Source organism: Cupressus sempervirens, chromosome 2, assembly GCF_028749045.1.
Source record: "Cupressus sempervirens isolate cs-2001-9-10 chromosome 2, ASM2874904v1, whole genome shotgun sequence".
Classification (NCBI taxonomy): Eukaryota; Viridiplantae; Streptophyta; class Pinopsida; order Cupressales; family Cupressaceae; genus Cupressus; species Cupressus sempervirens.
This window is the reverse complement of record NC_143119.1, coordinates 363,680,825-363,704,399: the sequence shown is the minus strand read 5'-3', so window position 1 is coordinate 363,704,399 and position 23,575 is coordinate 363,680,825. Positions and strand designations below refer to the sequence as shown.

The 23,575-nt window shown below is 36.1% G+C and overlaps 1 protein-coding gene across 1 annotated transcript in view; it reads right to left on the bottom strand.

Moving 5' to 3' along the window:
- LOC149572638 (phosphoinositide phosphatase SAC2-like) overlaps nucleotides 1–23,575 on the bottom strand; it is a 118,552-nt gene that overhangs the window by 5,299 nt on the left and 89,678 nt on the right. Inside the window, exons 13-14 of the mRNA XM_089813749.1 lie at nucleotides 23,249–23,452; nucleotides 7,659–7,844 (exon numbers count right to left, since the gene is read on the bottom strand). Of these exons, the coding sequence (XP_089669875.1) occupies nucleotides 7,659–7,844; nucleotides 23,249–23,452 (390 nt within the window). The remainder of the gene's footprint in view (nucleotides 1–7,658; nucleotides 7,845–23,248; nucleotides 23,453–23,575) is intronic.

The window sequence follows — 23,575 nt, the reverse complement described above, 5'->3', positions numbered from 1 at the left end:
GAATCCCATCTCCTGAAAGTAAAGAAATTTCAAGTATTCCTTCAATTCGTACAAGTTTAGTTCAATGGAAACATCAATATCTAGATCCAATAACTCCTTGATTTCTATGAGAACCTCCAAATGTATGTCAAGGATAAGTCCTGCAATCTCAAGACAATCCTCTTGTGCATGATCAAATGTGGATTTCCTCATGGCTAAGAGTAAGGAACAATACCAATGATTGAAGTTCTATGCACTTCCTTCTTCTATTACTCCCTCTTGAATTAGTGTTGATGCAGATTCTTCTTTAATGCTTTGAGGTGAGGGATCATTTCGCCTTGGATTGGTTGAAACTCTTTCGATATATCCTCTAAACTCTAGACCTTGTTCATGAGCAGCATGGTTCTTTCATGAGCTTGATCCATCTTGGTAAGGAAAACCTATGCTTGTTCTCTACCATTTTCAACTTATTTCTTCATCTCTTGATGTGTGTTCTTTATTGTCTTCGTGTCGAGTTCAATTCATAACTCTTGCATGTATTCCTTCAATCTTTTGTTCTTCAACTCTATCATTCCAATTCCTTCAATCCTATCCATCATTTCCTCAATTGCACTAGCAGTGTATTTTAACTCTTGCAATTATTGCCTCTTTGTTGATGGTCCAAGATCAAAGGTCGCAATCCGATAGTCCATAGGAGTGATGTCTCTTGTTTTGTCAACCATAGGGATGGAAAAATGTAGGGTGGGGAGTCTTGAACTATCTCTAGTAATCTAAGTGAACTCTTAGCTTGTTTCGGTTCCTTTGCCTTATAGTTGGAGCTAAGAATGCATCAATATCTTCAATTGGTTGCAACTCTTCTACCGTCTTCTTCATGTTGTCCTTCAACCAACCAGTGGTTGTAGATAGCTCTGTCCCATCCTTAAGCTAATTTCGCTCACTAAATTCCCTCAAAGCTGAAATAATTTCCGCATCAAACTCTTGTTCACTGGGGCTAGGATTTCTCATGTCCTCCCTCAAATCAACCTCTAACTGTATGTAGGAGACGGTGGTTTCTCTTCGATCTTTCACTGCACTAATTGTAATGATGAGGACTAGAGTTCCATAACTTGACGAGAGTCGTGCATGCGATCTAGGTCGTCATGCTAAGCAAATCTAGCTAAGTTTTCATGACTCGGCTCAGGTCATGGAATATGATATATAATTTGATACATACATAAATATATATAATTATAAAAGTATGTAATTTTGAGGGTTTTTTCCTTTTGCCAAGTTGTTGCTGAATTGAAGCTAAGTCACAAGTAGAGTCGGCTTTTCCAAGTCCGAGTCTAGCAACTCTGATGAGGACTCACCCTAATCTTCTTGAGGTAGTATCTCAATACCATATAGTTGATCGACTAAGAGATTTTGTCCATCCTTAGTTCCACAATGATCTACTTCCTAAAAAACCTTGCAAAAGCTATCAAAATCCTACTGTTTTCCCAGGGTTCCAATACAATTTTACTACTTAATCAAACTAATAAATTTGATTTGTTGGATACCGACTTCTTTAATTCAAAGATTTGATCTCATTGGGTGTCAACTCCTCTACTTCAAAGATATCTTATAGATTTAATCTATCGATACACTCGTAATTGACCACCGAAGAAATTTTATGAACTCTACTCCAGTTAAAGTTGTTGGTTTTCCTTTGGAGGTATAGACAGTACCAAGCAGCCTAATACATGTTCATTTTAAACTAAAACACACCAAGTCCAACTACACTCGGTGGAAATAGGAGCAATCTTTCAGTGTAGGCAATCACAAATCTAAAAAGCACCCTTTTCTCACAAGAATTCAACGACACATTTATTGGTCAACAACTACGGGACTTGGATAAAGAATAGGAAGTGGGCAATTAGCTCTATATAATTGGTTTAAAATTGAAATCCTTGAAATCTTTTGATGCACTTCTTCCTAAGTTAGAAGAATTGATGTTTGTCCAAAGTAGACCAGGTAGATTGCAGGCTTCTAAATTGGGCCTTGCAGCCTTCAATGATTTCTTTGGTCCAACACAGGCTTATGAAAATTCCACAAAGAGATGTTAGCCTTGCAGTGACTTCATGTCTTAGTGAGATTACATGGATAACGGCTCCTATAGTAGCCTATAATGATAATAGTATTAAGGAAGGTTTTGCAACTAATTGTGAAAAGCTTTCAGGGGTTACATGACGATAAAGACCCTTCCTCTGTTAAGAAGGTTAAGAACTTAGAAACTATGACAAAGGTTAGATCATTTTCCATTATGATTGACCTTAAATGCAATGATCTAATTCTCCACATGTTTCAATGCTTCTTGGCTAAAATTAGATAATATCATCCTGACAATGTGAAGGTTTGCATGCAGACTATTATATCCTTAATCCTTGAAGAAAATGATAGGATATGCAAAAGCTTGCAATCCTATTTGTTGGCCATTTGGAGGGAAAAACATATTGTATCTCCCACTGCATACAAATTCTCCAAAAGATTGATTGACCATAAAACTGAAATATTCAACGAGTTTATGACTGAAAAGGAGTTAATATCAACAAGCATACAGGTTGCAGGGTTTCCAAAAATGAGCAAGAATCAAATGAGAGAACAAATCTGTTTCATGTGCCAATAAAATTGGACACCTAATCATGTTTGTGATGAAGACAAGGCAGCAAAAGAAATTTGGACCAGCAATGGAGATGATAAGTATTTCATCAATTTTCGCCCACAAAGTAACACAATTAGTGGTGATGACATGAATTCAACTATTGTCAAAGGTATGCAATATTCAAAACTCTAAAACGTTGACTTTGAGATTGTAATCGACAAACACTTTGTTAAGGATAGTCATACTCAATGTGGGAGCATGTTGGATGTTTTTAAATAAGTTTAGAAAACTTTGTCATACGAAATTATTTAATGACATAGCAGCAACCTTGCCTTGGCATGTACATCAATCAAACAAGGAGTTTGAAACATATGATGACATCCCTAAGAGGTATGATGAATCGTGTGTTTCTTATATCAGCAACTCACTTATACATGATAGAGATTTAGAGGACCAAACAAAGATGGTATTCAAGGATGTTGGCATTTTGGATGATCAATTAGAAAATGCACTTCACAGTGACAATAATGAGAAGCATGCCTTGAAGAAGCAGCTAAAACTTACTGAAGATAGGATTGTTGCAACCTTAGCGTGTTATGATGACACTCACAGGATCATTGAGGATCTCTACAAGAAGGCTGAAATGGGAATGGAAAGTGATTCTTATGTTGTTAATTTACAAGGGGTTAAGTAGCCTTTTAGTCTTTGAAATCAGATTATTTTATGTCTACTTTCAGATAGGGATTACATCTTAAAGGTAGCTGAAATATATGTTAAACAATTGAGGGAAAAGAGGATGAGGTTAATAAGCACAATTGGGAGCTTAATGTTGCTCAAGAGGGCATTGGTTAATACATGGGTTTCTCTTCATGAACCGGAAAATCCGATTGTTGCCACAAACCAATCCAGGGAACAAGAGATCATAAGAAGACAAGAGTTTTTCTAGGAAGTGATTAAGGAATTTGATAGCATTCAGCAGACTTATGGCTTGGATAGCTGCCCCAAGAAATTGTTGATACTACTAGAATGTCAAGATAAGCTGGAAAACATTCAGTTGGTTCACACTTGTTTATTTGAGGTGGATACTGATTGGATATTTGATAATCCACTTTTTGTACTAGATGAGGAAGATTATTTTAATTTCCATGATAAGTATGGTTTTGATTGTAGGATCTTGGACCCAATTGCAGTTCCTAGTGGTGAGTTTTGGTCACATGATTGGTATGGTGACTCGATTTTCAGAGTTAGCACTCTTACTCATTCTCCAATCAGCTTACACATGGTTTCAGTTTCTCATTTACATATGAGTTGGATGAACACTTAGCTTCAACACCTAAATAGATCTTGGTTGAGGACTAATGGGAGTTATAGTTTGATCATAGGGGATGGATTCTTAGTCCTTTCTTTATTCATGACACCTATGTACCCAGGTGTATTTCAGATTGATGATTGTAGCATTAGCTTTCCTGCACCCTTGTGTTGATTTCACATTTGAGCAATTTGATTCAAAGTAACGAGACTCCGACCCAGCTCGGACTCAGCAAGGGTAACTTGACTCATGGCCCAACTCGGACTCCCCTGTGACTCGGTAGTGACTTGGCAAAGTGATAAAACCCTTGAAATTTAGAGATTGTTTAGGATTTAAATTAATTCTATGCACCCATTATTGAATAAAGCTTAAAGACACAATAACATTGTAAAATAGAATGTAATTTGATCACATACATAACATACATCGATTATGTAAGTACAAATGCAAATTTTAGATGTATTAAGAAAATTTTGAAAACAAAAATTAAAAATTGGCCAAGTCACATGAGTCAGCTCAATTGACCCACCGAGTTAAGAGTCACGGGTCATTTTGACCCGACTGGGGTAACTTGACTCGCTGACTCGGATGACTCGCCCGACTCGCAGCGAGTCTCGTTACTATGGTTTGATTCCATCATCAACAATTTGGGAGGGGCAATTATAGATGGTAAGCATTCCTTTGGGAGACCGTTCATAGATGGAGAGTCCTCCAATACTAATAGCTCCTCGAGATATTTATATCTTGTCACACTAGATAGCCTTGACAGTGTGATATTTTGGGATCTTGGCATTAGTACGACCAATGCATTACTGATGTTGGGGACTGATGAGTGGTTTCACCTTTTAGGACATGTTGTTTGTATCAGAGTAGCACACCAACAAAGTGGAGTAGCTCCCTTGAGACTAGTATGGGATGCGGGTATTTTAGTCACAATAGGCAAAAGTAGATTGCTTGAGGGCAAGCAATCTTTGGGAAAGGACTGTAATGTACCCTTTTTCTAGCTATTTCAGATGCGTCATTAGCACTATTTGCCATGATCCCGCAAGCTAATCAGGACAGTACAAGGATTAGTATGGGATTTGGCCTTGGCCTTGGCACTTCCAATTCTAGGCCAATTGGAGTTGTTCTGAGTGGGTTTCCCAATACCTACTATTTATAGTAAATCAGTTGGGTTCAGACTTTTAGCTTTTGCAGCATTGGACTTGGAGTGCATCACTGATAGCTTTTTACTTTTCAGCAAGCCGTCATGCATGGCCTTCCGAGTTTGTTTGATCCTTTATTTTAATGCCAAAAGTTTTACTAGTCTATTAGTATGCCACTTTATTATTAAAATGGATATATTAATTTAAAGTGGATTAATAAAAGGCACAAGAGTCACAACATTAAGCATTAAAGGAGAGCTTGGTTCATTTGAGCTTACTTGAATTTTTTATTTCTCTTGGAGAAAATTGGGAAACTTATAGCTTTCTCTTGCTGAATCTGAGGACAGTAACCTTCAAGGATTCTTGGTGGATTGGATAGAAACCCAGTTCATCTTCAAAGTGGATTCACGACAAAGTTCACCTTGCATTTCAGGTTCTTCCTTAGAATTCCAATCTGACTATAATACTATATTTAAGATTGGGTTTTCGTGTTGTGAGTTATTGTGTTGCTGGTTAATAATGCAATAACAATTTATGAGCTTTTTAAATGAGCACCTGTTGGTTCATTTGTTGGTTCTAGTTGCATAAATTTAATTGTTTATATGCTGAAAATTGTTTGTGAAAAAATTGGAGAAAAATATCCACCCGAGATATTACAAAGCCAAAATTCTCTCCATTTAAAGAGGGGAATCCTTGATTGACTATTTTAAGGGTGACAGGGCATTTAATGCATAGTGGGTATTCATTTCACCTCACTCTCGTGTTAAGTGGACTTATATAGTGAGCATTTATTACCCCACCTTACTTGGAGTATGCATTTCCATTGGTCTAAGATCATTTGCTGTGGATTCTCTCTTCTTTCCCACCCTAATTAGGGTTGAGGTGGAAAGATCCAGGCCATCAATTTTGTTTCAATCCTTACCACCCATTGTAATATGAGATCTATATAAAGGGATCAATTCTCATTTGTAACGAAGAGAATTTTGAGATTGTTTCTAAGAGATACCAAGATGACAAAGTTTTCATTGTTGCTTTCATGGTGATTGCCTAAAGTATTTTGGTGCTTGCATGGTTTTATTGTTCCCTCATTTAGAGTAGATTCTTTTTTAAGTCCTTTGATGAATATGGTTGATAGTATTGTGATGAGGTATAATCTTGCTCATACCTTTTGTTCTTAGGTAATTCCTAAGCACAATGTAAGGTTGGTTCTAAGCCCTTATGTGGATGCTTCACTTCTATCTCTGATGCACATTGTTTGTTATGAAGGTGTTCATTAGAATATGAAATTTTTTGCACAACCCTTGAAGATTGCACCAGCTTTGTGCAATTGAATTTGGCGAAGCAAAGTTTGGTATGGGAGTAAAGTACAACTCTTAAACCCTTATATGTTTTACTTTCTACATATATTGTACGGGAGTAAAGTATCATACTATTAGCATCCAAAATTCAAGTGCCATTATTACTATACAATAAGTACAACCTCTAGCCTTACACAAGAAAGGTAAACAACAAATCAGAAATCATTGATTTGATCGAGTCAAAGCCACAATCACATTCTTCAATGTCGGGCATGGAGCTACAATGATGTGCAAAGATCCTTTCACCACTGTCAAATGTTGCAATATGCAATTTATGAATTATGATGACAATTTTCAAAAGAAAACATGATAAATTCATTTTAGTTTCCATCTAACTATTGTATCAGGATTTCCCATGATGATGTAATTCTGCACTCAATCTGTATTCAAATGAATCAAATTTAATAGGAAAATACTTTTGTACACGTTTATGGCCTCATGGATATAGTCGTTGCGTTTTGTAAAAATAGAAGTGTTTTTTAATCAATTTAAACATATTTTTTAGTTGCTGAAGGTTTTGTCAAGTATTTAGTAAGTTGTGAATTTTAAGTCCACTGAGCTTCTGCCGAGTCCAAGATTTACAACTATGGTCCTATGGTAGATGTGGAATAACATTGTTATCATGCAACCAAATGTACAAAAGGAAAAAAATAAGAGCAAATGAAAGAATGACTGTTGAGAATAGTATGATAGGAAAGCCCACAAAATTTCAAAACATTCTATAACTTCCACCTCCTAATGGAGCAACCAGGCTGAAATGTAGGATGTTACAGGATTATGAGAGGCACGATGGTAGTTGTTGCGTGAGATTAAAATTCAAATCATAGGTTGCATCCCCCTATAAAATTCACAGGTATTAACACCCATCACATTGATAGTTCCATTCGTGAATATCCCTATGGGTTCCCTCCAGCCCAGACTTCACCGTACTTGTGCTAAAATTTCCTTACCATCAGCCTTCTTTAAGCATTTCCACTGGGCCATGAAGATAACTTCCTTAGTTTCAACACCCTAGAAAGGGGGACGAGGCAAGGGAGAAGAGCATGCTAGAAAATAAATTAGCAGTCAGCTCGTTTCCCCTCAGAACAAAATTAACTTTAAAACAGAAAAAGATGTGACGATATTACCTATAGAATTGATGATAAAAAAAGTAGCTTCTTTTTATTCAAATCCAAGAAATCTAATGGATCAATATGATCTCTTACAATTGTCCAGCTCATTATATTCATAAATGGATCAAGATTTACCTTTCATATGCATCTTCCTCGCATGAATTTCCCGAGGAAGAAAGCCAATCCACGTCAATCAAGTTTGATTTGGTAAAGCCATCTCCTATTCCTTGTTGATCACTTTGAAAAATATTTTCACTAGTAGGAGGTTGATTCTCGCTAAAATCACACTGTACCGTCCTGCGACTTGCTAATGGCATAAATCTGAAATACAATAATGAAATTTGTCAGAACAGAACCTAAAGAAGTCAATGTTTAATTCAGTTACAAAAAGATAACTATAATATGGTAGAACATGAAGATAACTAGTGAAGGAAATAAATGTCCACAAATATTGCACATTAAAAGAGCATCTTTAGAGTCATTTTATACTCAAGTATATGCTTAATGTTCATGGCTATCTGGGTACATGAATTTTGAGGGTGGTAAATATATAATATAATTAAAGTTTGTATTCTAGCTATGGTGCATGATCAATTTCTAAACAACATGGTGATCCACTTGACATAAACATATTATCATTCTATAAGACCAGAAGGGTAAGGCGAAAAATGATCAAGAAATTGAAATTCATTGCAAATTTATCAACAATCTTCTTCTGTTTTTTTTGGGTCTATGCAATTTCATAATTGTATCAATGGTAATTTGATTCACTGGAAATAATCAGATTTAATATTAGGGTCTTCATAATGAAGAGGTGTTAAAAAGGAGAAACCATATATCAGAAGGACAACACGCCAACATTGAACAATGTTTTCAAATTTTACTATCTGCAAATATTTCCCCACATTATTGTTTGCAGATTTCTCGAGGACTCTTTTGTCTTGTGAATATAAGTAATCCAAACTTTGTGATTTTGAAATGACACTTCAAGTTGAAGTCCAAACTGCAAATTACAATTGCAGCACAGCAAAAGAAAAAAAACTTCATAAGCAGGAATTTTAACTGAGGAAAAATCCCTTTTAATAATAAACAAAATTTCAAAATGAGAACAAAGACTTCATAACTAAATACAACATCAACATGGAATCAATTATAAAGTGACTTAAGAATCCTAGCAGCATATTTCTTCCAAAAATTTAATGATTTTTTAACTCCTCAGAAACTGAAAATGCAACTTAGAAGAATAATATATAATTTGTAGGCATTTCCTTATGGTAAGCATTCTTTGTAACAAATAGGTGACACACTACTGTGATAAAAAACTGTGAAAGAAGAGGATGATACTGGTAGTAAAAATATCCCATCTTATCTAATTTCACTTTTGTATATTCAGTTTTTGTAGGAAAATACAAATTCATAGTATATTGGAGGTTAAAATTTTCCACATTTTAGGCTCACATAGTGATGGTAATAGCAATAATAATTTTTAATTACAAAATTATTATTATTTTCTGGATTCCTGTAGGCAACGATAACAGGGGTAGTTTTGGGCTGAACAATATTAGCAAGAAAAAGGAAAATTGATCTCCCTTTAAGGGCATGCCAAGTTAAGCTTTGATGGGGCTGCTAAATACACAATCCTGGATTAGCTGGCAGAGGTTTCATGATCTAAAACTTTCTTAGTGGATTGATTACAATGGCTCTTATTTTTGGAATCTGCACCAATAACAAAGCAAAAGAGAAAGCTCTAATGGCAAGTTTAGGAGCAGCATCTTTCAAAATCTGTCTAACCTGACAGTGGAAGGTGACTCACTAATAGTAATCACTTCTCTAAGAAATGACAGGAGTTCAAGCTGTAAGTAAAATTGTATGTACTGTAATGTCCTCTTTTTAATCAATTTGTGCTTTTTGGAATAAAGGGTCGACCCCTCTCTCCATTGAGCTGAGATCAAACCTAAGTATGTTTGTCGTCATTACCCTGATGCATACCAATGTGTTAGAAGAGGAAAAGATTTTTAAAATTGTAACCATGGGGTGTTTCTGGTCATATCTCTACGTGTCTCCAAGTTGTCAAACTTTTAAAGTTTATCGTAGAGGCACTCCTTTGTAATGTTCCCTTTTTGGGACATTAGAAATATTTAGGGAATATTATTTATAATATTAAGATTGACTTGGAGAGTGTGGTTTCAAAATATAAAAGGTCAATTTAATATTACAAAGTGGACAAAAAGGACAAAGAGAGATAAGATGAAAGGCCAGGAAGGGAGTCGAAGAGTCATAGCTATGAAGATAAAAGGAGATGAGACTCATTCATTTGATATGCTTGGGTTTATTATTCAGATTTCAGTTCCCTCTTGGGAGAGTAATCGGAAAGGTTCAGCTTTCAGCTAGTATGAGGACGTAGCCCCTCGTGTTGGCAAGCAGTGGACGCAAACCCATTGTCCTCGGAGACGTCACATTAGGTGTCTCGCATGTGCTTACAGGTTCTTTTCTTAAGTTACCCAATCTGACTGTGAAGTTGTATTTAGGATTGGATTTTGGAAGCTAGTTGTTGTACTGCTGTGGTATAATGCAATAACATTGTTTTAAGGAGTTTTTATGAGAGTTTACTGGTTTTATGTTGTTGGTTTGTAACGCGTTTTATATGCTTGAATTCCTTAATATTATTTTGACAAGAACGGATTATTATCTTGTGGGGAATCTTATAGTTTTATTGTTGTATCGTATTATATTTGCCTATGTTTGAGTTTTGAATATTATATTCAAGAAGAAGCTGAATAAATATCTATTGGAATTTCTACGGGTTTTGATTGTGTTCATAATACATCTGCAATGTTCAGTCCTGAATATACTATTGAAAAGGAAATTGAGTAAATATCTGGTTTGGGATATTTCAATGATATCAGAGCTAAAAATCCTACCATCCTGTGAGGTCTATTCATAAAACAATTACCAGAGCTGATTTTCCTATCCAACCGTGAGATTACTTGATGAAATTATCAAATTTGGGAGAAGCCAAAAACATTTGTGCTGAAAATAACAGGGTTATGAGGTTCCTTGAGACAGAAGGTTGTTAAAAAGTGTTTTATGATTATCTTTGTGGGCAGATTGATCATCCCAATAATGGTGTTTCTTGTCATATCTCTACGTGTTTGCAGGTTGTCAAACTTTTAAAGTTTATTGTACAGGCACTCCTTTGTAATGTCCCCTTTTTGAGACATTAGAAATATTAAGGGCATATTATTTATAATATTAAAATTGACTTGGACAGCGCGGTCTCAAAATATAAAAGGTCAATTTAATATTACAAAGTGGGCAAAAAGGACAGAGAGATAAGATGAAAGGCCAGGAAGGGAGTCGAAGAGTTACAGTTGTGAAGATAAAAGAAGATGAGACTCATTCATTTGATATGCTTGGATTTATTATTCAAATTTCAGTTCTCGCTTGAGAGAGTAATCAGAAAGCTTCAACTTTCAGCTAGTATGAGGACATAGCCCCTCGCGCCGGCAGATAGTGGACACAAACCCATTGTCCTCGGAGACGTCACATCAGGTGTCTCGCATGTTCTTACAGGTTCTTTTCTTAAGTTTCCTAATCTGATTGTGAAGTTGTATTTAGGATTGAATTTCGGAAGCCAGTTATTGTATTGTTGTGGTATAATGTAATAACGTTGTTTTAAGGAGTTTTATGAGAGTTTACTGGTTTTATGTTGTTGGTTTGTAATGCATTTTATATGCTTGAATTCCTTAATATTATTTTGATAAGAACAGATTATTATCTTGTGGAGAATCTTTTGGTTTTATTATTGTATCGTATTACATTTGCCTATGTTTGAATTTGAATATTATATTCAAGAAGAAGCTGGATAAATATTTGTTGGAATTTCTACGAGTTTCGATTGTGTTCGTAATACATCTGCAATGTTCAGTCCTGAATATACTGTTGAAAAGGAAATTTAGTAAATATCCAGTTTGGGATATTTCAGTGATATTAGGGCTAAAAGTCCTGCCATCCTTTGAGGTTTATTCAGAAAACAATTACCAGAGCTGATTTTCCTAGCCAACCGTTAGATTACTTGATGAAATTATCAAATTTGGGAGAAGCCAAAAATATTTGTGCTGAAAATAACAGGGTTATGAGGTTCCTTGAGACAAAGGGTTGTTAAAAAAAATTCTATCTTTGTGGGCAAATTGATCGTCCCAATCATATTTTGTTCCCTGGAATTTAATCAACAGTCTCATGGTGGATGGAAATATTATGATCACAAGAGAAATAAGGATATAGTTGAAACTCTACTATTGCATCATCAAGCTTGATACTTTCAAATCTTCATCTGGTATTGCCAGTCATGGCTTTTGCATAGGCGTCTCTTAATATTCCTTTCAGCTATGGTGGAATAAATTAATATAGGTGTTTTTGCTTACAAATGATTCTTGGCTCCTATTGTTGTTTCATCAACTCCTACCAAATGCATGAAAAGGTGATGGGATCAAATACTAAGATCTGAAAGAAGAGAGGATCAATTGTATTGGTGCACTTTGATAGTGTATATTGAGGTCTCACTGTCCTTTCTAGTCGTGTATCCAAACTTTTGGCTGGAGATAGAGCAATTACTTCAAGCACCTTCCGGCAAAGAACGAAAACGTGACTTCCAGATTCAGAAGTTGCATCAATATTGGTGGAGTTAGTAATGTCCACCAACAGCAATAAGAAGGTGAGAACTGTACAGGAACGACACCAAATAGCAACGTGTCTTAACTGGCACATAACCGACAGTGGAGAGAACAATTAACAGAAAAATTGGTAGTGGGATAAGCGAGAGTCTGAGTTTGAACTTGTGAATGGTCACATCACCTACACCAACATTCCGGTGCCAAGCACGTGGCAGGAGCAGTAACAATTAACTGTATAGTCTCTCATGTTGCGGGTGGATTGCATATATCTTTGGTTGCGGGAGACACTCAACGGTAGTGGACAGTTTGTTTATCCTTTTACAATCTCAGCAATCGACAATCAACGACAAAATACTATAGTTTATCCTTTTATGATCTCGGCATTTGACTATGATGAAACCCGACCAGATTAAGGGTGCGAATATTACCTCTACTCTGGTGAAAGGGCTTCACTTCTAAGAATTCGTTATATGCCCAACGTGTCAAGTTAAAATAGTCTCGGAGGTCGAAGTTCGAAATGGCCCAACTCATAGCTTAATCCTTGTTTTGAGCTGGAAGTATCATTGTGACCGGCATAGTGGTGTTACCAAGCAGAGATTAATAACTGTCGTGGTATCCTTGTCGGGGAAATTAACATACTCATAGCACGGGATAATCTGAAAGGAGACTTGGGTTATATGTATCTGCAGGAACATAATAATTTTGGTGAGATATGAGATAAGAGTTGCAGGAGTGATTAACATTACCTTAGAAACTCAAACAGTAATGCCCTAGATGGAAACTCGACAGATGCTTAGACATGTGGAGGAATCACGCTAGAGACAATGCATCTTATACCAGAAAATAATTCTGTAGGAGAACGTAGAGTTTTTCTAATGCATCTGCACAACCGTTATTGAGAAGAGTTGATGAGTCATTCACTATGACTGCTGGAATAAGTAACAATGATTCCGTTAATGGTGAAGCCAAGTGACAGTATACTTCGTCCAGCACATATAAGACAAATTTATTGGGTCCTATTACCATTGGCTCAGTCTAGATGGGCAAGCAGACAAAATAGTGGTTGTAAAAGAATTCTGGGACCTTTCAATTGATCGTAATATTGTCAGTAAAAGGGTAACATTGAACGGACAAGGAATAACGAGCACACAAATTGGCAAAAAGGAATGTGATATCTGCTTCAGGTTGGAAGTAAGTATCAGTTGGCTCATACACTGGGATAGTAGTTGGATGCATTGTTTTTCTTTTACAATATGTGATGAACAGTAGCTTTACTGAGCCTTAGAGGAAAGAAGACAGGTGGAGGTAATATAGATGAAATTTTATTACAAGTGGAAACTGGCATTTTTTTCTCTGACCTCATATACAAGCACATTCCAATGAAAGCTTGTATCGTGGATTTCATAGTTATTAACCACAAACTTTGAAAAATATTTCTGAGCAAATAAAGTTAGAAAACAAACCGTGAGAAACACAAGTATTATATGTAAACTGTAAACAAGCAATGGTAAGGGAGCACAGTCAGTAGAGGTTGAAAATTGACTCAGTCTGTGCTTATACTCCTTTAAAATAAGATTATCTTTAGGGGTTGACGACAGACATTGCTTATGTATCTAAGCAAGGAACGCACCCTTCACATACATGGTAAATATCTTAAGGTTGAACACATTGCAGAGCAGGAGCAAAAACACCTTAATTGTTCAGGCTTACATGGTAAAATGTCCGGTTATGGTGGCAAAGTTTTTGTAATTATGGACAGGTGGAATTCGTACTATAACGGCTAGAACTGTTATTATCAAGGGCTTTCTGTGAGGGAATTTGGCAAATAGTATTTCAGGGCAGTGAACAAACATGTTTCGGTAGCTACCTAAATTTATCACCAAGGACAAGGAACAAATTCTTGAAGAAAAGCTTTATGTTATAGAAAGGAAACTTGTAGGTTTGCCCCAATCAAAGCATAGAGTACTCTCTGATTTGGATGGAATTGAGAATTGTTTATCCACAATAGGACATCTAGGCTCTAAAGGTAAATTGGTAAACATCCTTATGGTTGTGATTCCTTTGGTCAAACCAGCATTGTTGAGACATCCTGACAGAGAGGTAAAGCTTGCAGTCACTTAGTGCATTGTTCATGTTATAAGGATAACAACGCCACATGATTCATACAATAGGGAGGTGATGAAGGAGGTTTTCCAATCGATTGTAGAAAGCTTTCAAGGATTGAGCGATTTCCATAATCCATCCTTTGTTAAGGTAGCCCAAATTTTAGAATCTATTGCAGAACTTAAAGCTGGTGTGATTATGATGGATCTTGGTTGTGAGGACTTAATTCTTGATATGTTCCATCAGTTTTTTATTGCCATCAAAAGGAACCACAAGTAAAATATTTTATCTTCCATGCAGTCCATTATGTCATTGATCATTGAAGAGAGTGATGATGATTATCAAAAATTATTATCTACTGTATTGGCTGATTTAAAACAAACATGTGTTAGTTCTTTTGATGCTTGTAATTTGGTTAACAACATCATCAAGCAATGTGAACAAAAATTGAAATCATTCTTAGCAAAGGGCAAGATTGTAGAAGGAAAGAAAGGAGATTTGTTTCAGCCAATAGAGAGGGATGAAAAGAAAGATAAAACTCAGTCAAATGGGCAGCTCAACAGGGATGAAACTGATGGGATTGTGGATCAACTACTAGGAAATTCAATGGAGTCTTTTCCCAATATGACACCATGCCCTTTGGTTAATGACTATAGGGGTGATGAGGTATCTTTTGGATCAACTTTTTGTGTAGTAGTACCTAAGGATAATTATTCTTATAATGATAATACTTTCAGCCCACATATTGTTGAGTGGATCAAGCATAGAAATTCACTCTTCGAAGCGGATAGTGATTGGATATTGGAGAATCCACTATTTGAGCTTGATGATTAAACATCTTTTGATATTGGTCAAGAATCACAAATTACTAACGAGTGCAGCTATGAAGTGACTGATTTATTACATCTGAAAGAGGGGCATAATGCTGATTGCAAATCACCCTTGGATAGTAAATTGGCTAACAATATGGCCAAGGAGCATACAAGGAGAAGGGACAGTACCGATGGGTATTCACTGATTCACTATTTTCGTCATTCATCTAGTTCCCATGGTTACTCTGTTGTCACAAATATCAAGCATACTGTTGGCACTGGGTTTTCTACACTTCCCTTCATAACGAAGGAAGCCATATCCCGTTTGCTTCTTCAATACAATTACAGTTCCAGCATACCTGTTGGAGGAGTTGTATTGTGGCAGTTTGATATTTTTGGTATTCTAATATTTTCTACAATGGAGGGACATGATATTTTAGACAACTGGGAAGATGGACGAACTTATTGTTTGTGAGACCCAAGACGATCAGCCTCATGGCCAGTATAGTTTCAGGGAGCTGCTTGGCATGATGTTGAGTTCCCATCTCTATTTAACTCTAGCAGTGCTTATGGTCTCAATTGGAGTGAGATTCTCAATTGGATTTTCTCACATATGATAGTAGCACATGGACTGTTACTATATTTTTAGATTTGGTTTAACTTTTGGAAGATAGTGAGTTGCAATTTGATTTCCTCTTGAAGCACATACTTCATGAGATGGTTTATAGCAGCAGTGTGCAGGGACCTTATGAGCTGGATTTCCTACATATGAGAGATGTTTTTGGTTTTGGTTGGGTGATCTATTTGTTCAGTTGGTTGATCTAGGATGATAGGTTGTTAGACACCCATTACTCCTCCCAGGATTGTAATGATAGGATAGGTTGGGAACTAGGTGTTGATCGTATGTACCTATGGCTTGTTGAGTACTTGGTTGCAATCCTATTCGGCTTGAGGCTGGATGCAGTGATGATCAGAGTTGTACAATTTACAGGTGCAACATTTTTTCCTAGAGTTATATGAGATCCAAGGATCCAATTGACAAATGGATTGCACAAGGGCACCTTGCTTCGCAGTTTGGCCGGATTTGTTTTTTGTTTGGGCTGCAAAGCTACATGTAGATTCATATCGGATCCTAGTGCTGATTGCTTGAGGACAAGCAATTTTAAGGGGGGGAGATTTGTAATGTCCCCTTTTTGGGACATTACAAATATTAAGGACATATTACTTATAATATTAAATTGACTTGGAAAGCGTGGTCTCAAAATATAAAAGGTCAATTTAATATTACAAAGTGGGCAAAAAGGACAAAGAGAGATAAGATGAAAGGCCATGAAGGGAGTCGAAGAGTCACAGCTATAAAGATAAAAGGAGATGAGACTCATTCATTTGATAAGCTTGGATTTATTATTCAGATTGCAGTTCTCTCTTGGGAGAGTAATCTGAAAGCTTCATCTTTCAGCTAGTATGAGGACGTTGCCCCTCGTGTTGGCAAACAATGGACGCAAACCCATTGTCCTTGGAGACATCACATCAGGTGTCCCGCATGTGCTTACAAATTCTTTTCTTAAGTTTCCCAATCTGACTGTGAAGCTATATTTAGGATTGGATTTTGGAAGCCGGTTATTGTATTGCTGTGGTATAATGCAATAACGTTGTTTTAAGGAGTTTTTATGAGAGTCTATTGGTTTTATGTTGTTGGTTTGTAACACATTTTATATGCTTGAATTCCTGAATACTATTTTGACAAGAATGGATTATTATCTTGTGGAGAATCTTCTGGTTTTATTGTTGTATCGTATTACATTTGCCTATGTTTGTGTTTTGAATATTATATTCAAGAAGAAGCTGGATAAATATCTGTTGGAATTTCTACAAGTTTCGATTGTGTTTGTAATACATCTACAATGTTTAGTCCTGAATCTACTGTTGAAAAGGAAATTGAGTAAATATCTGGTTTGGGATATTTATCCTTTTCATCTAAGTCCACTTCTTCTTAGTTCTGACCTAGCTTTCTCATGTTGCCATAATAGCAAACCTTTCCACCCAATTTCACATCTCCTATACTATCAAAATTCTGGACTTTTCCATCATGATGTGCCTTCACACCACACCTCACTCTTTTTCCCTCTTATCAAGGTTCAAGACTTCTACCAATTGAAATGCCTTCCCTTGACTCCCCAACTCCCAATTTGTGGAATTTGTCATGCAATATCCCCATTCCCAAACTTTACCATTGCCACCTATTTACACTATTCAACTCACCTACCTCTTGAGACAACACATAAGTGCCACTAATGCCAAATTTGACCTCACAAGTTCTCCAAAAGGGTTTCCCTGCCCAAAAACATTATTAACACTTCTCTTTGGAGTTGGTTTTTGGAGTTGATATGGTTCAAGCTTATACTCAAAGTTTGTCTAGTGACTTTTTAAAAGCATACAAATGAAATCCTCTTACAATTTAAGATAGCCAATCACCTTGATCCTAATTCCAATTATCTTTTCTTCCGATCAGTTGGAGGTACCTTGCTGACATCAATGCACCGAGCAATTTTCTCTACCTTTAGGAAGCAATCACATGGGAACACTGTCATGGCCCATGGGGACAGGCTTCTTCGTTGATAAAGAGTGGCTTGTAAGCATGACAAGAAGTAGAAGGGGTGTCTTTCACATGTACATGCAGCTTGAAGAATTATAACTGCCACATTTCATTAAAGTAATGGTTAAGGTTTGCAAGTCATTTCAAAGGTTTTTACAAACTCTTCTCCGCCCGACATACTCAAATCGAAGAATGTCATTAATGTTGATGACATCAAAGGCCAAAATGGCAAATCTCTTCCCCAAACCATTAAAATATGCAAAACCAGATACATTTTAGTAATTTCATTACTCTGGTAGTATTGGCAATTCTTGAAGCTGAAACTCTAGCTGACATTGATCTAAGAATTAGTGTTTGATTAGTCGAATGCCAGGTTGAAAACACTCATAGTTGCAAAGATCAAATGACAAAAAAGTAAAAATCATTGTTTACCCAAGCACAAGGATGAAAATTCCTTTAGCTGGTAGGATAATCAACCAAAAGTTGCATATCTTTGGCTGCAGTGAGTTGCACGGCATTTCAATTATCATGGAAGTGAACATTGTATTCGCCATTGGTTATAGGTGTTGTTGCAATATTGCAGTGTATTTTAGAACAGTAATATAGAAAGTGCCATGCTGTGCCTTTGTGAGCCCGACTTATAGTTTGGGTGTCAATGACTTGTGAGATGTTAAATAAAATGATAAAATCTGGGTCACTGTGCAAACATTGATGAGATCTGAGTTTTTATCATAGCTGGTCAAAACATAGAAATTTGAAGTTATCTTCCAATTGCAGTTTCATTTGTGAATCTAGGTATTAACATTAATTCATGAATATAATGAAAATTTGGAGTTTTTCAAAGATTGGATTAATTTTTTTATTTTGAAAATATTTGAAAAGGTATTGAAGAATATTTTCCATCAATATTTAGCCCAGGTTATTACAAAGAATAGGTTAACATTTTAAATCAAAATCTCATATATATAAGATTGAACATTCTATTTTGTAAACACCATTTTGACTCAATTGTTGATTGTACAGCAAATAAGGGAGTTAATCAAGCCTCAGTTATGGTCATGTATAAGGCTAACGTTTGGAATAGTCTAGAACAATTGATAGCATAAAAGCCCCCTTAAATCTTGCTGCATTTTAGCCAAATTTTTAACAATCATGCAGGCATAATTTGTTAGTAGTTGGCAGGCTACAGAGCACATATATCTATGATTAAAGCTCATGGTAGCATACATAAAGTTGGAAGTATTGACTGAGATTTGCATGAGACTCTAATGCCATTTTGTATGGTGACAGGGTAGCAATGTGTTGTTATATAGAAAAGTGTTCGATATTTTTAATATCATTGGTACGGTGATGGTAATAGGGCTCTAGCATTGATAATTTGGTCTTTGGTTTAGGGTTAGGTCCCTCGTTTGGCATAATCAAGATTATAAATCTAAACTCAGGTCCTATTACTATTTGGCTAAGAAGAAAGACTGAAGTGTTACCAAGAAAGGGCATGTATAAATTCAAGAAATGGATCTTTGTCCCAAAATAGTGTAGAGATCAGGGACCCTGAGCACCTTGTACAGACAAAGTCCCAAGAAAGGACAACAGCTTGGATCTATAAACTAAGAAGGAATCCATTGCAAGCTGGTATCTAGTCAACTTGGATAACATGACTCCTTCCATCATTGAGCTGGAATATAGTAATAAGGTAAACGTGAATGATAATAATTTGAACAAATAACTTAAATCTAATAGAATGGTTGATTATTCCAATCAGGGGGCATTACAAACTAAATCCTGATTGAGAAATTTAGGACAAATTAAGTGAGGTCCCAACAAGGGACATTACATTCTTGATGAGCTTCAAATAGCTCAAGGCAAATCTCAAACAAAGGCTTACAATTTTTCTTTCCTACCAAGACCCAACAATGCTAGGTTTTGTTAAAAACTTAAAGGTGTTTTGGGAGATCAAACTCTAATGGAAGTTTGTCAGTTCATAGCAGCTCTTCATGAGGATTTTATCACCTTGTTGATTATCATCCGGAAGCTGAAGTTAACCTATAAATCCTTAAAATTTTCCTTCCAAAATGGCATTATGGATCAATGTATTGGTATGGAGGTTGATTAGAAGATGAAAGCCATTTCAATAGCATTGATGTTTATAGCTGCAAGAGATATCCTGACTACCTGCTATGGTGCTCTCTCATATTCTCGCATTTGGAGACGTGTTTGGAAATATGAAGAGACGCAGCTCAAACAAAGGCTTACAATTTTTCTTTCCTACCAAGACCCAACAACGCTAGGTTTTGTTAAAAATTTAAAGGTGTTTTGGGAGATCAAACTCTAATGGAAGATTGTTAGTTCATAGCAGCTCTTCATGAGGATTTTATCACCTTGTTGATTATCATCCAGAAGCTGAAGTTAACCTATAAATCCTTAAATTTTTCCTTCCAAAATGGCATTATGGATCAATGTATTGGTATGGAGGTTGATTAGAAGATGAAAGCCATTTCTATAGCACTGATGTTTATAGCTGCAAGGGATGTCCTGACTACTGCTATGGTGCTCTCTCATATTCTCGCATTTGGAGACATGCATTTGGAAATATGAAGAGACACACATTTGGAAACTGAAGAGACTTCTGGTTACAATATGAAGAGTCTCTTGGTTCAAGTCTTGACAAGTTATGTTTTGAAGAGCGTTTAATATGAAGAGACATTGGAACTCCCAAGGTTACCATGTATGTAATTGTCATATTCATTATGCCCCATGGCTTGTGCTATGGATCGACACTAGATTATGCAACCTTTCTGCCTTGCAATGTGCATCATACTGTACCAGTGATTGAATATAGTGTAACCTCACTGTCTTGCAACATGTTATATGCTGTAGCATCATATTTTGATGTATCCCCATGAAGTGTAGTCAGCGATAGTATGTATCCTCAGCAGAGTATTATTATGAGTGTATTATAATTTATATATGTAGCAGTGGTGGAAGAATGATATGGTGTAATCATTATTAGAAGTGTGTTATGTTGATGATTGTTTTTCAGTAGGAGTTCAGCGTGTGATTATATAATTGTAAAATTTCTTGAGTGATTGTTAAGAGTCAACAATACCAGTGGAGGATTGAGCTTGCGATCTTTGTATCCAGACTTCTGATTATTCAATAACAATCAAATTTTTTTGGTTGTTTTTTTCTTCTGTGAGTAGGAGGGTTTCCCCAGGATAAATACTGTGTCTTATTATTTCTTCTAATGCTTTGCTTCTTATTTCATTCCTGGTCCAAAACATTAACATGGTATTAGAGCCAGGTTGAATAACAAAAAATAAGGATTTCAAGTATTTATCTCTTATCTTGAATACTCTATCATATCATATGGTACTATCTTATGTGCAGAAACCAATGCAAGTGATCATAGGAATCTAACTGTGGAAATGCTCCTAGGTCTTTGCATCAAATCCATTTTGATGAGTTCTTGAAATCAATTGCAATCGAGTATGATTTCAATGCATAATGGTTATGTCTGAAGTCAGCATGGAGTATGGGATCAGATGTCTGTGGGGAAGCATTCATCACCACCTGCTAGATTTATACAAATTGATCGACCATCTCTTCCTGTTTTATTTCTTTTCTTAGCTAAGGGCTTTGGTTGCAGTTGAGAGTTGTATTTCTGAATAATACGCATCTTGCTTGGGGCTACCATGACCGATGACAGGCCTTAATTGATGCTTATGCTGCTTCAGATTCTTCTTCTTCTGTGTGTTTATCTGTTTATTCCATTAGATGTCATAGCAGCTTAAGAAACCGTTCTTTACCTTTTGGGATTTTTGCCATCAGTGGGAGCATATTAGTCTCTTGCTATGGTGATGCATTACTTCTATGAAAAGACACATAGATGTCAGTCGAAAACATTTAAAGTCCAATACGCCAAATACATCAAGGGGGGTGGACAAGAATAAAATTCAGAGCACTGGTTTATGGGTAAACTAATATCATTCAGTCAAGCAAACTCTTCAGACAGGAGGCATGATGAGTTGACAAAGATAGCACTGGTATCTGAGGAATCATGAAGCTCTTTGAAAACTTTGTATTGTTATTTTTTCTTCAGAAACAAAACAAGAAGATATACTCTGTACAGGAGGTAGCAGCTGATGCTACTATCAAGGCATTGCTAAATTGATCAAAAATATAGAGATAATTATTTTATGATTATACCTTTGAATATTGATCATGAATTTTATAAAGTTGATTCGTGCAATAACATAGGGAATAGGGAACTATGTCTGCCTTTAGCATTAGGCTGTATATTTCTATTCTGGAAATAGGTTGAGTCTATTACTATTATATCTAAAATGCTTCAAGGATGAATCGAGAAGCAACAAGAAAATGAGAGATTACATAAGGAATTCAAGGAAATGAGATTCAGATGGACAGCTTATGTGGCAGAGCGAGAGTGCCAAGTCCTTTGCAGAGGATCAGAAATCCCGAGAAGCAGTGTGGCCTCAAAAGCTCATTGTTTGGTTGAACATTGGAGCCAATTGTAATTTATTATGATAATCAAAGTTGTGAGTTTCCAAGGATAAATACTGTGCCTTATTGTTTATTTTCTAATGATTTTCTGCTTATTTCTCTCCTTGTCTAAAGCATTAACAAATAGGTGTTGGCTCAGCTTTGACTCTCTTTGTGGCTGGATCTATTGAGTGTGCTTGAGGAATTGTGAAGCAAGATAAGGATTCTATGAGCTTATTGCAAGGATGTCGGAGGAGTATTAGCTGGTCTCCATGCCCATCATATTGAGAGTGTCTTGATATTGTAAACACACCATACTGATTTTCTGTGCCCCTACCATGCACAAATCAGGTGCAAGTGAGAGATAATCTTGGCAGTTTGTTTCCTGTCTCTAGCTATGAATATCAGGGGAAGATTAGTGATTGAGAATGTGCCATGGGCTGACCAGGTGATTGACATTGACCATGCTTCACCAGTTGGCAGGGGATGCTGTGAGGTGGCTTAAGTAGTGTGTCTTTAGGGTTTTTTTTTGAAATCAATGTTCTGGCTATTCCTTTTACTGTGGTTCGAATTCCATTAGCAAGTTTAAGGTTCTAATCTATGTGTGTGCAGCCTAGTGCACTAGCATTCTCACGTATTTTGGTAACTGCTAGCTGCTATTTAGAGAAGAATTTTGATGATTGTAATGCATTGTATCTAAGGGTTTTATTTTTACATTTTTATTCAAAAAGTGAAGCCCAACTATTTTATTTTCCCTACATCCAAAACACCTTCAGAATCATTCCCACGGCCGCGATTGGTGGCCAACAATTTAAAGGATAAATATTGCTACACACAAGTGAAGATTTGATCTTTGATACAGAAATTAACTTGTTAATTTTATCAATTCCTGAATATGGCTAAACATATACTATAATGGGATTAAAATTAATATATTTGAGTATATAATGCCCTTTCTCAAAAAATGGAAATATTTAAAACATTTTCCTCGAGCAATAGTCTCACTTTTGCGAAACAATGATAAAATTTACCACTGATTACCTTGAATAAGAATTTCCATCTCGCATCCTTCGATAATCTGATAGGGAATCCTCTGTGCAAGTTCCACCTGATTCTTGTAGAGACCTTTCGGTAAATGGCATTTTGGCTTTTGAGGGGTTATCTCTCGCATTTGAATTTGTGGACATTGAAGTAGCATTTTGCCAAAGAATATTGCCATCTGATAAACACCTTTTAAAATCTGACCTGTACAAATAAAAGTAATTTTTTGGTCAATCAAATTATGTGCCCACAAAGAATAAGATGAGAGTGCAATAGAGAAATATAAATGAACACCAAGATGAAATATAGTATGTTATCTCTAGCAGC